The sequence below is a fragment of the Hemibagrus wyckioides genome, linkage group LG14 (assembly GCF_019097595.1).
Source record: "Hemibagrus wyckioides isolate EC202008001 linkage group LG14, SWU_Hwy_1.0, whole genome shotgun sequence".
NCBI classification, from domain to species: domain Eukaryota; kingdom Metazoa; phylum Chordata; class Actinopteri; order Siluriformes; family Bagridae; genus Hemibagrus; species Hemibagrus wyckioides.
This window is the reverse complement of record NC_080723.1, coordinates 16,886,181-16,900,913: the sequence shown is the minus strand read 5'-3', so window position 1 is coordinate 16,900,913 and position 14,733 is coordinate 16,886,181. Positions and strand designations below refer to the sequence as shown.

The 14,733-nt window shown below is 39.4% G+C and overlaps 2 protein-coding genes across 2 annotated transcripts; one reads left to right on the top strand and one right to left on the bottom strand.

Moving 5' to 3' along the window:
• Nucleotides 1-216: 216 nt before the first annotated feature.
• Nucleotides 217-9,886, top strand: si:ch211-107m4.1 (heterogeneous nuclear ribonucleoprotein U-like protein 1). The gene is made up of 14 exons (XM_058408714.1): nucleotides 217-910; nucleotides 1,770-1,899; nucleotides 1,982-2,058; nucleotides 2,650-2,789; nucleotides 3,945-4,044; nucleotides 4,185-4,297; nucleotides 4,924-5,190; nucleotides 5,309-5,431; nucleotides 6,185-6,292; nucleotides 6,909-7,077; nucleotides 8,151-8,333; nucleotides 8,513-8,574; nucleotides 8,700-8,789; nucleotides 9,571-9,886. Exons 1-14 carry the CDS (start codon nucleotides 385-387, stop codon nucleotides 9,643-9,645), a joined length of 2,163 nt encoding a protein of 720 aa, XP_058264697.1. The 5' UTR covers nucleotides 217-384; the 3' UTR covers nucleotides 9,646-9,886.
• On the bottom strand, nucleotides 7,796-14,094 carry nudt22 (nudix (nucleoside diphosphate linked moiety X)-type motif 22). Its single transcript, XM_058408715.1, has 6 exons — nucleotides 13,769-14,094; nucleotides 13,098-13,686; nucleotides 11,968-12,081; nucleotides 11,350-11,447; nucleotides 10,515-10,608; nucleotides 7,796-10,421 (listed from the first exon to the last, which is right to left on the bottom strand). The coding sequence occupies exons 1-6, from the start codon at nucleotides 13,852-13,854 to the stop codon at nucleotides 10,317-10,319; spliced, it is 1,086 nt and encodes a 361-aa protein (XP_058264698.1). The 5' UTR covers nucleotides 13,855-14,094; the 3' UTR covers nucleotides 7,796-10,316.
• Between the last annotated feature and the right edge of the window lie 639 nt (nucleotides 14,095-14,733).

Genomic DNA, 14,733 nt, shown 5'->3' with positions numbered 1-14,733 from the left:
ATACGCACGTTTTATTTTATTTTTTTAGGAGTAAATAAGACGTAAATACGTGTAACTACTTTTTTAATTATGCTTTTATAATTAAAAGCCATGCATTTTGCTTCTTGAAAATTAAATTACATTCACGGTAAATACCAGTATATGAGGAGGGGCGTGTCAGGGTTTGTCAGAATGCCTCAAGTGGGCGGGGGAATCTATGTTACTGGCCAATGAGCAACCAGGAAGCGTTCTTGAATTTTCCTGAGTGAGCAGCTGCTACGTATTGTGTTGTGTTTTATTTCATTTTGTCAACTAAGCAGCTCCAAAGCACGTTTTTTAGAAGTTTATTTTAAATGCGACGAGTTGCGTTTTTGTAGTTTTATTGTAAACACCAGTTCATCCGCGATGTTGTTGGAGGACGTGAAGAAGCTGAAAGTGTCCGAGTTGCGGGCCGAGCTGCGGGATCGAGGGCTCGACCCAAAAGGGCTGAAGGCTGAGCTCGTGGCTCGTCTTGTGTCAGCGATCCAGACTACAGAACCTGAACAAAGTCTAGATTTAAACCTTTCACACACGGAATCTGTCCAAACTGCACAGGAGACTCCTGAACTAACATCTCAGACTGACGCCACATCGACCGGACCTACATCTGTCACAGCTTCAGGAGACAAACAGCAAACTTGGGAGCAAAATCAATCACGTGTAGAGGAGATCTGGAGAAAAACACGGTCTTGTGTCGATCAGAGCACACAGACAGAGAATGACCCTACAGGCAGTGTCTCACAGTCAGTCTGCAGTTGCTCTAACAGGAGAGGAGAAGAAGAAGAAAAAGAAGAAGAGCAGTGTAAACCCCAGTGTGTCCCCAGCAGCAGCAGTGTGAGCTCTGATGTCCATCAGGAGGAAGTCCAGTCTACACCACTGGACGGTCATCAGTGTAAGTCACTTCTACACAACACTTCACACACACAAGTGTACACCGATCATGCATAACATTATAACCACTGACAGGTGAATAAGTGAATAACACTGATGATCTCCTCATCATGGCACCTGTTAGTGGGTGGGATATATTAGGCAGCAAGTCAACATTTTGTCCTCAAAGTTGATGTGTTAGAAGCAGGAAAAATGGACAAGCGTAAGGATTTGAGCGAGTTTGATGAAGGGCCAAATTGTGATGGCTAGACCACTGGATCAGAGCATCTCCAAAACTGCAGCTCTTGTGGAGTGTTCCTGGTCTGCAGTGGTCAGTATCTATCAAAAGTGGTCCAAGGAAGGAACAGTGGTGAACCGGTAACAGGTTCATGGACGGCCAGCTTGGTGTTCCTGGGATTCAAACCGAATCTCTAATCTAACACGATAACCAATGAGCCATTACGTCCTTAGTGCAATGGCTTTAGTGATTAAAGGCTTTTACATTGACTCTTTGCATGAAAGTTTGGTAATGTGAAAGTTGTCATGTGGACCAGGAAGTACAGGGGGTACAATCACAGACCACAGTGAGCATCCTCAATGAACAAAACACCTCTGACAACTAAACAAACCAGTCAACAGCAGTCCTGTAAACCATGGTCTCTAAATCTGAACCTACAAAGTGGGCCGTAGAGGTAGATGTGTGTGATAAAGTGTGTATTAGGAGCATGCAATGCAGTGTTGCTCCAAACAACGGTGGTTCAGTTCAGCTGATGGACAGGGTAAAGTGGTGCCGACACGCTGTACAAACAGTGATCACTAATACCACCACATTTACAGAGTGGCCTAGATATTAACTGGACCTGATTTCTCATTTCCCACAGTGCCCCACGTGGCTCCTGTCATGGCGGCGAACGGGACGGAAAAGCAGGACGAGTCCTGGAATGTCAGCAGACCTGAAGAAGAGCGGGGCCGGGATTATTACGAGTTTAAAGAAGAGATCCAGTATATGAGGTATAACAGCAGAGATCTTCAGAGCAGTCTTTATTTCTGTAATATGTGTTGGAATTCACCACTGTATTATTTGTGCCATCAGAGCCAAAACTCCAGAGCCGAATCCTGCAAGTGAGGATGAGATGGACATTGATGATGACAATGTTCGACTAGATCCCTGTGAGTGAGGATTTATATTATCTATTATTTCTTCTGTATTGCTCTAATCATCTATTGAGCCATTTAATTACAGTGTCCAGTCAGTCAGGACTCTAACTATAACAGCTAAAATGACTATAAATTTGATAGTAGCTCGGCAGCAACATAAAAAAGGGTGAGTTTTAGGAGGGTAGTATCGTCTCTACGGTTTTTTACTAAACGACAGTATAAGCCGTTTCCCAGTCGATGGCAAACAACGACAAGGCATGTCTAGCTTTAGCAGAATACGATGAATTTTTAAATTGTTTAAATAAATTGCATAACGAGAGCTAATTTAAGACATTCATAAGACATCTTGTCTACCAGTGTCAGCGCCTGGTAGCCCCGCCCCTCTTCCTCTACTTTAGCAAAGGTGTGAGTGTTAAGTGGAAGAAATGTCCAATCTAGAACCTACTTCCTGCGTCCAAACCTACTTTCTCACTATTTATATTACACAGCGGCACAGAAAAGCGCCTACATTTGCAATTTGGGATGCAGCTTTTGGGTGTCTTTTATATGTGATCTGTATGCTTTGTTTGTATTTATGTCCTCGTAAACTGTACCACTTTACAGACAACAGCGATCTGCATTTTGAAGTGAGTGCGGACGGGAGCAGCGGTCAGCCATTACTCTGGGAGAAGTTCCCTCTGCTGCATTCAGGGTGCAGACTGACCCACGGCTTCATTCGAGGAAAAGTGGGATTCGAAGTCAAGGTAGGAATTAAGAAATTGATAAAGTAAAATAAAATGGACTTCCAGTTATGTATATAATCATACACTATAATAATACAGTACATATTGTTAAGTAGTAGTTGATTGGGCAATAATTATGGAAATGATCACATTAATATTGTGGAAATGTGCAATTATGATGGATAATTTATGCATTATAAGTAATTTCCTAGCTATAACCCGATAATAGCTGATCTTTCATTGGATGTTTAAACTGATTATTTATTTCCAACTTAAATAATATAATATTTTTGCAAATATTCACAAATCAAATTCACTGTCAAATTTAATTGTTTTCTGCTGCTGTTTTGCAGACCTGCTGTCAGAATATCTATTTTATTTCTCTATTTTTTTTTTGAAAATCTGTTTTATTTCTGTTTTTTTGAAAATCTATTTTATTTCTATTTTTTTGAAAATCTATTTTATTTCTATTTTTTGAAAATCTATTTTATTTCTGTTTTTTGAAAATCTATTTTTTCTATTTTTGAAAATCTATTTTATTTCTATTTTTTGAAGAAAAAAATTTCTTTCTGTTTTTTGAAAATCTGTTTTATTTCTATTTTTGCAAATCTATTTTATTTCTGTTTTTTTAAAATATATTTTATTTCTATTTTTGAAAAGAAATTCTTTCATTTTTTGCAAATCTATTTTATTTCTATTTTTGCAAATCTATTTTATTTCTATTTTTGAAAATATTTTATTTCTGTTTTTTGAAAATCTGTTTTATTTCTATTTTGAACATCTATTTTATTTCTATTTTTGGGGGGGATTCCTTCACTTTTTTGAAAATCTATTTTTATTTCTGTTTTTTTTAAATCTATTTTATTTCTATTTTTGAAAATCTATTATTTCTATTTTGGGGGGGAATCTTTCAATTTTTTGAAAGTCTATTTTATTTCTGTTTTTTTAATTTATTTTATTTCTATTTTTGAAAATCATTGTACTTCTATTTTTATCATTCTAATATTAATCCCTTTGTCTTCTATTTTAATTAGAATTTTATGATGCTGCTGCTGATTTTATATCATACTGTGTATGGCTGTGACAATTTGGATTTGAATAAAAAAAAAACCCAAGAGAAATATGGGAGAAAGTAACAATATTTCCACAAGTTGATTTTATCTTTTACTCTGTTAGTATGTGAAGAGATTGTCAGCAGCTTCAGTGACGTGTATCAGCCCTGAGCCTCATGTCCTCAGAGTGGGCTGGTCTGTGGATGGATCCAGCCTTCAGCTAGGTAAAAAAAACAACTTTCACTTTTTCACTTGTGTGTAACGGAAATTTCAGAGGCAAGTGGGAGATGATGCCTAAAATATGTATTTAGAAATGTTTATTTCTTTAGCCTGTCATTTTTGGAGTTGTTTTTGTTCGTCTCAGGAGAGGAGGAGCTGTCGTTCGGATTTGATGGAGCAGGCAAAGCAGTGACCGGAGGAAAGATGGAGGATTTCGGCGAGCCATTTTCAGAGGATGATGTCATCGGCTGCTATGCGGTAAGGTGTATAGAGTAATACAGAGAACTGGAACTGGATCTCATGTGGCAATAAATTGCGTGAGACTGGGAAATTCCATCAGCGTAATCCTTGGCAAGGACAAAAAATACTTATTTATTTTTGCCAGTAGCATACAATGACACTCCTTTTATTGTCATAAATATCATAATTCATAAATATATTTCAACTTTTTACATTTATATTTACTTCATGAATATATTTCCCCAAAAATGATGTAAAAAAAATTGCTTGAAAGTATATCCATGAATGTTATAATATATAAAGGTTTTTCCCAGGTGGCCAAACATATATGCATGTATATTTCCTTAAACCTATAATTATATGTGATGCCTTGGTGCTAAAATTCCATATACATACACACGTATTGTATGTCAAACTATCCAGAGTAAACAGTTTGTAGTACTGATGATTTCCAATCTTCCAAAAGTTGGTTTACATACTGGATCTGGTCTAGACTTTCATTAATGACTTACTAGTGTTAAAAATTTTGGAATCCTTTATGTATGCATATAAAATCGGATACAAGGCATAATCTGTGTATGTGAATTCAGTCCTAAGCGATCACTGATCAATTACTGACTCACATGTGTTCCTTCTTTATCCAGTCCATCAGTGATGGTGGAGAGACAGAACTATCGTTTTCTAAAAACGGGCTCTTTCTCGGGGTGGCGTTTCGTCTCGCTGGCTCCGTCCTGTCAGGTCGTGCGCTCTACCCACACATCTTATGCAAAAACTGTTCAGTTTCCCTGAACCTGGACCCTCAGGGTGTGACGTGGTATCCTGGACCTCCTGGGTACTGCTCTTTACCGATGCTTCCATCTGCACATCGGGCTCAATCGCCGCTTCCTCCATCACACAGGAAAGACTGCGAGGTATGATCCTGATTAAACACGCTTTAGCTGACACACTGAAAGCCTTTAACAAAGTGGACCATTGGTGTATTTCAGATGATTTGTTGCTTTTCAATTTTTCACTCCTTCACTTTTCCAGGTGCTGATGATGGTAGGCATGCCAGGTTCTGGAAAGAGCCACTGGGCAGAGAGCCACGTGGCCAAGAATCCAGAGAAGCGTTACAATGTGTTAAGCACAAACTCTGTCCTTCACAGCATGAGGGTAAGCACAAAACAGAAAAGAAAACTTTACTATTTTGTATTGTCTGTTGAAACCACGAGGGTTTAGAGGTAGAGTGGATATCCAGTTTTTATCAGATTGTTTAAGTAATACGTTGGAGATTGCACTCATGGACTAATACACAATAGTGAATCTCATCCCTGTAATTAGTTTAGTAAATAAAACACTCACTGGATACAGATTCAAGAGGCTTCAGTAAAAAATCTGAACCTGTGCTCTCAGAAACTGATGATCTCCTGGGATTTTCACAATTATACAGAATGGTATGGGGGAAAAAAACAACAACTTTCAATGAGAGGCAGTGGAAACACCCTTGTTGATGTTAAAGGGTCAAAGGAGAATGACCAGACTGGTTCATAGCTGACAGAAAGGCTACAGAAAATCAAATAATCCCTCTTTACAGACACAGTGAGCAGAAAAAGCACAGCTCTTTCAGAAGAGACAACTTCTACTTTCAGTTATTGCTGATAACATTCACAGAGTTTGTTGCTCTTACTCTGTGTTTTTGCAAAAGCTGAGCAGGACATTATGTTCTGAGAGTAATCTCTAAGAGGTGCAGCCTGCACAAGGTCACATACACAGACACTCACTTGTCAAATACAGGATTATTATTGAGTAAACACCCTTGATCACACGTAAAAGTCTTCTATTTCTATTAAACTTATACATTTCTAGTACAACTATACAGTATACAAATAATAATTCAATATCTTTTGGTGATTTTTGTGTGTTTAGCTGCCGAGCCCAGAACACAAGAATCTGATCCTACAGCAGGCAACGCAGTGTCTCACACACCTCATCAGAATAGCAGCAACCAAGAGGAGGAACTTCATCCTGGACCAGGTAACGTGTGTGTGTGTGTGTGTGTGTGTTAGTTATAGCATTAGTTTTCTGTTGCTGTACACCACAAATGCAAACGTTTTAAACACGTTAGAACTGATGATATTTTAGGTCAATTTTAATGTCCTGTATCTTAGAATTTCCTCAGCGTAGACCAAATCACAGTCTTTGAGCGTGTCCATGCCTGCAAAAAGAGACTCTTTCAAAAGAAGTATAATATAATATGAGCTCCCGCTCACTGTGTGTGTGGAGTTTGCATGTTCTCCCTGTGCTTGGTGGGTTTCCTGCGGGTGCTCTGGTTTCCTCCCACAGTCCAAAGACATGCTTCTAGGCTGATAGGAGTCTCTAAATTGCCCGTAGTGTGCGAGTGTGAGCACTTCGTCCAGGGTGTATCCTGCCTTGATGCCCGATGACGCCTGAGATAGGCACAGGCTCCCCGTGACCCGATGATAGATCGGATAAGCGGTACAGAAAATGAAATGAAATGAATAATATAAGAAACCTAATCCCAGTGTGCACATAACCCTGACTGCTGTATACTACAGTAATCGCAGATGCTGTGTTGTATTGGAACGATGTACACAATCCTGTCCTTCTGCTTTATTTCCTCATTACCTAGGCAAATATTTACCCGTCTGCTCAGAGGCACAAGCTGCTAAGATTTTCCGGTTATCAGAGAAAAGCGGTGGTGCTCGTCCCCTCGGATGAGGAGTGGAAGAGACGACTCCAGCAGAAAGAGCAGAGTGAGGGTGCAGTGCTGCCTGAAATATCGCTGCTAAAAAGCAAAGGTCAGCTCATACCTACCCTTTACCATTTAATCTTATTTTAGTCCAACTCTTAAAGCCATGTTCTTGTTTATTACCTGTGTGTGTGTGTTTTTTTATTTAACTCAAGTAGAAAAATACTCACCTGTGCTATGATATAGTACTACTGCCTCTTGCTCTGTGAAATACTTCGTATGACTCTAAACTCATGTAGCCCTTTAAAACCTGCATTCGAAACGTAATTCTATAGGATTTTAGAATTTTGATCGATTCATTCAGGTAGTCACGGTCCTGTAATGTGATGTTGACAAATATAGAACAAACATTCGTTTCGCATCACAGTTTACACAGGGATTAAAGGTATAAAAGTTCTTGCACCCAAGTGAAAATAAAATAAAAGTAAATAAGAATAAAGTTAGAAGACAGAGTAAAACATGGAGTAAAGAAATGAATAGTAAAACTGTATATTTAACTGGACGAGTGTAATATATTAATTGAAGTAATAGCAGCGATACATGAAGATCACAGTAATGTAATGTGTATCATCCCCACACACACACACACACACACACACACACACACACACACACACACACACAGATATTAGGGTACAATGATCTGAAACAGGAAAATGCGTTTTTTTTCTAATTTAATACAACAGATTTCATTACAGATTACATCATTGACAGTGACCTTGAGTGAAAAATTTAACATATTAACATGAAATTTCAGAATTTCTTAGTGTTTGGTGGACAGCGTGAACGGACCAAACATATCGGTGCAAAACTTTATGATCTTTATGACTTTATGATAAACTTTATAATACGTGCTTCTATAGAAGAGATTAGACATCTGGCATTTTGTACAAAGCAGTTAACATGATCAATTTCACACGTTTGCTCACATTTGAATAGGGACCTGGAAGTGCAAATTCTTGAATATTATTAATAGTCAAGATTCTCTCTCTCTCTCTCTTTCTTTCTTCCATGTCCTATTTAGAGCCTTTTTTTTACCACAAGGGTCAATTAGGCAACCTAGGATAGAACATACTGTACTGTTGAGATCTCAAAAGATATTTCATGTGTATGGTCCTGCAGCGAGTTTCACCCTCCCAGAGCAGGGAAATCTCCTGGAGGACATCCTGTTTGTCGAGCTCTGCCGTGAAGAAGCGCAGAAACTCCTCACAAGCTATAAAGAAGAAGCCACACGTCTCCTACCTACACCCGCTAAACGCAAGAGGCAAAAAAAACGTCTTCATAAACGTCACGGCGATTCACACGGTGAGGAAAACTGCACAGGACCGATCACGTGATAATCAGTAACGATGAGGGTGAAACCTAGAAATGTTGCTGTGCTTAGATAACTATGACGCAGATGGCCAGAAAGTAGCATCTGCTTTCCTGTAATTAGGTCTTTATACTTAGAAGGTTGTGTTTAATTCTGCTGTTCCATCTGCCAGGATTAAGCCAAGGCTGCAGTCAGTACGTGCAGCAGCCACTGTGGGGATGCCATAAACAAAATGTGAGTGGATTTTCCACATTATTAATGAATTTATTTATTTTATTTATTTTTTTGCATTAAACTGAAATCTTGTGCTGTTTACGTTATGAATGACATGTAGTAAAAGCGTATTTTCTCGTCTTCAGGGCTGGAACTATTCTGCTTTCTCTCAGCCTTATGGCTATAACAGTGATCCCCAGACATACAGAGATTACTATCAGCCCTGTACTGACCAGGTGAATAACTGAAAGGGTTCACACTGTTTACATGCAGTAAATCATTTGGATGACCTCCTCACCTTCTTTTTTTTCTTTCTTTCTTTAACTAATAGTCAGCTGTATACCGATCAAGCATAACATTATGACCACCCGCCTAATATTTTGTTGGTTCCCCATTTTGCTGCCAAAACACTCCACTAGATCCTTGAAGGTATGCTGTGGTATCTGGCACTAAGATGTTAGCAGCAGATCCTTTATGTCCTACACAACTTAAAGAATACTTTTAATAGATCATCCGCAGAGCTGCAGTTTTGGAGATGCTCTGATCCAGTCGTCTAGCCATCACTAATTGGCCCGTCGTCAAACTCGCTCAAATCCTTACGCTTGCCCGTTTTTCCTGCTTCTATCACAGCAACAGGTGCCATGATGAGGAGATCATCAGTGCTATTCACTTCACCTGTCACTGCTCATAATGTTATGCCTGATCGGTGTACTCGTGTGTAGACTACTAAAACACTAAATCTTTACAACAAAATCTGAGTAAAACATCTCACCATTTCAAACTATAAAAATCTGAATATTTAGGTCCTACATCATACACTGATCGATAACAATGTTGTCTAGACATGTGGGTAGCATCTGGGTCACTTTCTAGCCATGTAAAATGTCATTTAAGGGTATATTTAAGGAATGGTAGCCCTAGTAATGAACACTCACACAATTTAGTAAGTCTCAACTGAATTCTTTGTAATTCCGATTCATATTTTAATCACGTTTTTCCCTTTCCTGTCTCCCGCAGTGGAACCTGGGTAACCAAAATCAGAGCTACTATGCCAACCAAAGCTATTATTTTGGCAACCAGACTTTTTGGTAAATTATCAAGCCAGTTGAAAGATATTTTTCATTCAGTTGCTGTCAGACTGGAGTCGAAGAACTGCTTTAGAACTTTTATTCCTCAGAGATGTAAAGAAGAATTGTGGCTCTGACGCTGTCGTTTTAAAGAGTGCGTGATTTCTATGTATTTTGTACAAGAAAAATAATACAAATGCTACTGCAGTATTCTGAAAAGCATTTCCTTTTGTGAATCAAAATGCTGAACGTTTTGGAAATTTTTTTGAACACTGAACACAAAAATGCTTCAAAATCTATACAAATCCGTTTGACTCGTTTGTACAAAATGTGTTTTATTGATTTCCAGGACAGTGCACTTTATGCGAAATATATTAAGCTTTCAAAAATAGAAAAGATTTTAAAAACCATTGTACAGACCTCAGACATTTTACAGTCATAAAAATAAAGGAATAGTTGGTCATTTTAAAGCACTCTTCTGCCTGAGAGGTGAATAACAATTGTTATAAAAATATCAAGCCTTCCCTTTCCCTCCAGCTCAGACTGTGGGAGGGGGCGGGGCTAACTGGCAAACATGTAAACAGGAGCATGAAACCTTTCTAGTTCCATCTCGATGGCAATCACAGTTTTCTAAGATATCTTTGAAATGGCTAATGATTATTAGAGACGTGGAAACGCTTGTGTGTCGTGTTGTTTTTAAGATTGATCGGGTCTCACTAGTTGGTACAGCAGCACGGCTCCTTTGGCTGACGGACACAGTTCTGACCACAATGGCGCCTTCACATCCAACTGCAGCATCTCCTATAATCGGCACAGAGATTTGAGCGTGTCGCATTTACTGCTGCTTCAGGTTAATTATGTTATAGTGTTAAGTATATAAGTGAATGGCCTTACCGCTTTACTCAGGAACACTATATCTGTAGACTCGTGAGCTTCAGGGCCTCCGCGCTGATAAAAATCCTTTACGTCTTCCGTCGTCAAAGAACACCTGTGCGCAAACATAATGTAAAATCAGTTCATTTTAAAGATTTCGATATCCACCCAGCCATCTCCTGCAGCGCTTATCCTACACAGGGAGCTTGGAGTCTATCAAATGGGACTCAAGACACAAGGTGAGGGACACATTACAAAGCACAAACATACTCATTCACACACTAGGAACAATTCAGAGATGGCAGTCTGCCTACAACACATGGACTGGAGGAGGAAACCCCTGAAGCACATGCTTGGTGCTTCGAAACCCAACCCCAGAGGTGTGAGGCAAACTAATCCACTGTGCTCCCTGAAGGATTCATGCTTGGTGTCTGATGTTTGCTTATTTAGTCCGGTACTAGAGCTATGGAAGTCTATTTCCCCCCAAAGATCGGAAGAAGTTCCATCGATACACAGCAATGACATTCTACTTGCTACAGACGGCATCACTAAGCTAAAAGATGTAAGCCAAATAAGAGAAGTCTAAATAACATTACACTTAAACTGATTGTTGGAAACGGCCGCCCCATAACGATCTAGTTATGTGCAACACTTCTAGATTATAATGTATTCTATAAATCACTTGTAAACCTCATTGGCAAGTCTATGTGACTTTACCCAAGATGGCTTTTTAAGATTAACATTAGCCTCGTAGTGCAAGTGAAAAATTGTGTTAATCTGAAGTCCTTACTGTTCCTGTAATGGTTCGTACTAGACATCATCTTGCCTTTATATTGTTTTTTTTGTTTTTTTTTACCTGATGTAAAACTCTGCACTGGGTCGTCCTGCGCTGGTGTGGTTCAGTGCTATTCCCATCAGAACCGGTGCGCTGAGAGAATCGAGTGGAATATTCACCTGTAGAAATGTGAGGCATGTTACAAATCTTTTCAGTCCTTTCCTGAATGAAATAATGGGGGTCAAAAAGGGCATGAGGGCTTGAGATGGAGAAGTGGAGGTGGAAATGTTAAAGAGGTCAGCACACAGATGCAGGACTTTTTGCATAGGTCTTGACAGGTATGGAGTTTATTTCAAAACATGTATGAGAGAGAGAGAGAGAGAGAGAGAGAGAGAGAGAGAGAGAGAGAGAAAGAGAAAGTTATGCTCCTACATCCGTGGTCTTTAGACTTATTTTCTTCTGTAATTAACTAATTTATGCGTATTCTATTCAATACGTAAATTTTGACTTTAATTATTATAAAGTATTAGATTATTATTATTTGTTCATATTTTAATAAACAGAACCCTTTAGAACTGATTGTGAGTGCAAAAATGAGTGGATCTCTCAAACCTGCACACGCCTCTAATCCCTGTCTCAGGCATCCAAATCCTTCTCCAATACCGAGTTGTTGAATTGTTTTGTATAAACTGCACACACCTCATCCCTGACCTCGGCGCACACGGAGGAGAAGATCTCTGCCACGACGGCTCTCTGGCAGCCCTGCATGAGGTCCACGCTGATGTCCTCCTCACTCACCCCCTGGCACACAGCCTGAGGAAAGAAACGAACACGTGACACGGCCGCTGATTTGGAAACTGCATGCTGTAATCTAGCAGAAGTGTCCAAGACTGTTACACAACAGCGCTGTTGAACTTCTTTAACCAGACTGGATCGAAGGTGTTGTTTCGTGTTTTCTATAACAGCAGCTCTGACCGAAATTCTGGCTGCAAGACAAATCGCTTGTTCGATTGGGTTATTGTTTCTATAGTAACAATTTGAAAAGGAATGTAATGTGCGGAATTGCTGATGAGAATTTTCGATAACAAGATAATTGCAGGCTATAACCTTAATGATCAGAGGCAAAGCTGTTCCTTTACGCTGTTTTCTTTAGGTTAAAGGACTTTGTGCTTATTTTTTTTTTTTACATATTGAAATTTTTTGTTTTGTTAACCTCAAGGGAAAAGGAAAGACTGGTGATCTCTAACAACCTCTTAGTATTTTTTTAATGCTAATTCGATTTTAGAAGGGAATGTTATTCCCAGAGACAGTGCATTTGGCACATGCCCTTATCCAGAGTGACATACACAAGTGCATTGAAGTCTCTATTAATGAATGGAATTTCCTTCAGGATCAATAAAGTATCTATCTATCTATCTGTCTATTGCAGTCGTGTACCACTGAAATGCATTCATTGTCCACAGCACAAAGCCATATTATTCTCATATCATCTCAGGGACTTTTCCCTTTGCCACCGTCGCCTCAAGCTTGCTCATTAGGGATAAATACAATTTATATCCCCCTATACTTCTGTAAAGCTGCTTTGAGACAATGTCCATTGTTAAAAGCGCTATGCAAATAAATTGAATTGAACTGAATTATTAGTGGCTGTAATAAAAGAAAGAAGAGGAGCTTGATAGCTCTTTCTGTCCATATATAATGAAACACAGCTCATTCTTCCTACTCCCTTGAACCCATGATCATCTGATTTACTTCTAAAAACATGTGAGTCATGTATTCCAAATTTCATGTCACTTAAATCTATAGTTTTCTCACAGTCCTTACATCACCTTAGGCTCAGGATGCCCACCGGGTATGTCTAAGAGCCCAGCTGCCTCTGCGACTCTCTGACTCCTTCTCAGCATCACCACCTGTCCATCGGAGGTAACCAGGACAGCACCGACCCCGAGAGGCTGCGCCAGAAGAGCCTGAGGATCTCCCACCTCCAGCCGTCCTCGCTGCTGCAGGTTCACGGCCTCTTCTGACCAGTTGGTCCCTAGGAAGTCTTTATAACACGTCAAACCCAGCTGTAATCGGAGGATCGCTTTATCCGCCTCTGAAGGTCTCACGTCTTTCGGGGGTTCTCCTGCGGCTTCTCTACAGCAGCTGCTCTTCTCACTATTTGTGTTAACCGACGAGGTTTGCCTTTCCGTCTGAGAGGCGTGCTCTCCTTCGCCGCAGGAAGGAAACTGTTTGTCAGCCTGGGCTGTTTCGGACGGTGAGGGAGGATCTGTACATATCTGAGGAGGTGTTGTGAAAAGTTCTGCTGAGTGCAGTCTGAATTTTGCCCCGTTGAAAAGCCACGGTTCTCTGGTCACTCGCTCCTTCCACACCGCCTCTATATGTTTCTCGATCTCAGGAAGACTTCTGCGGTTGAACCTGCACGAAGAGTGTAAAATGAACACACCATATCCACGATGGCTTATTAACTTTCGAACACAGGAGGAATGAACGTCTGTACCTGCTGGATATCTCTGCTTGTACTTGATGCTCTTCAAAGCCCTGAGCTGGAGCACAGTGAAGCATCACAGACACCTCAGAGTCCATTTGATGGTGCTTTACAATTTCTCAGCCTTCTTCTTCAAAACTAAAGGACTGTCAGAAAGCAGAACCATGGGTGGAGCTAGTCAGTGTTACTAATCACATCTACCCTTTACACACTGATACAAAGCTACTTTCATTCAGCTAGCAAAACAACTACTGCTGAGCTAATCTTACAAGTCTACAAACCCAAAGCAGCTACACAACTTCCTGACCTCCAAACTTTTCTGTATCTCCGTCACTTCCGGTTACGACACTTAAAAACGACACCTTCTCCTTTGTATCACTACAGCCATTTGTTTTGCTGTGTGAATCACACTCTTTATTTATTTTTATTTTATTTATTTTTAATAAAAAATATGCATACATATACTGTGAAAATTCATCTCACTAATGTTTTTTTTTACGATACCGGCAGTACAAACAGGAAGTTATGTATTTTGTTTTCCTTCAAAATAAAACCAATCAATTAAATCATACAATTTCCAAGGATGTCGAGCCTTGCTTCTCAACGTGGGCTTACAGTATGTAAAAGGTTACATGTTGATTTTAATAATGGCAATAACATAACAAAATATTGCAATAACGTTGCATAAAAAAAATAAATATTGCATACAAATATTGCAGTAACATAACAAAGATATATCAGTATAGTGGTCAGCACAGAGCCTACATAATCTAACCCAGTGAAGTAAAGTCAGGTGTTTTTGTTGGTTTTTGCTTGTTTGTTTTTATTGCATTGAAATCACACCCCACTATTCTAATTTTTATTATGCCTACACATAATACGTCAAAATGAATTATAATTCAAGTTGTTGTTTTTTTTTGTTTAATGTGTAAAATAATTCTTTATCCACTCCACCCAGCTTTTATAGCAGCAGCAAC

What these genes read in the sequence shown, in the direction of transcription:
- si:ch211-107m4.1 (XM_058408714.1), top strand. Translation starts at nt 385, where the DNA reads ATGTTGTTGGAGGACGTGAAGAAGCTGAAAGTGTCCGAGTTGCGGGCC. An exon ending in GGAACTTCATCCTGGACCAG is followed by an intron (nt 6,293 to 6,908) that starts GTAACGTGTGTG and finishes CTCATTACCTAG; the next exon opens with GCAAATATTTACCCGTCTGC. An exon ending in ATCAGCCCTGTACTGACCAG is followed by an intron (nt 8,790 to 9,570) that starts GTGAATAACTGA and finishes TGTCTCCCGCAG; the next exon opens with TGGAACCTGGGTAACCAAAA.
- nudt22 (XM_058408715.1), bottom strand. Translation starts at nt 13,854, where the DNA reads ATGGACTCTGAGGTGTCTGTGATGCTTCACTGTGCTCCAGCTCAGGGC. An exon ending in CAAGCAGAGATATCCAGCAG is followed by an intron (nt 13,687 to 13,768) that starts GTACAGACGTTC and finishes CTCTTCGTGCAG; the next exon opens with GTTCAACCGCAGAAGTCTTC. An exon ending in AGTGCAGAGTTTTACATCAG is followed by an intron (nt 10,609 to 11,349) that starts GTAAAAAAAAAC and finishes GTTTGCGCACAG; the next exon opens with GTGTTCTTTGACGACGGAAG.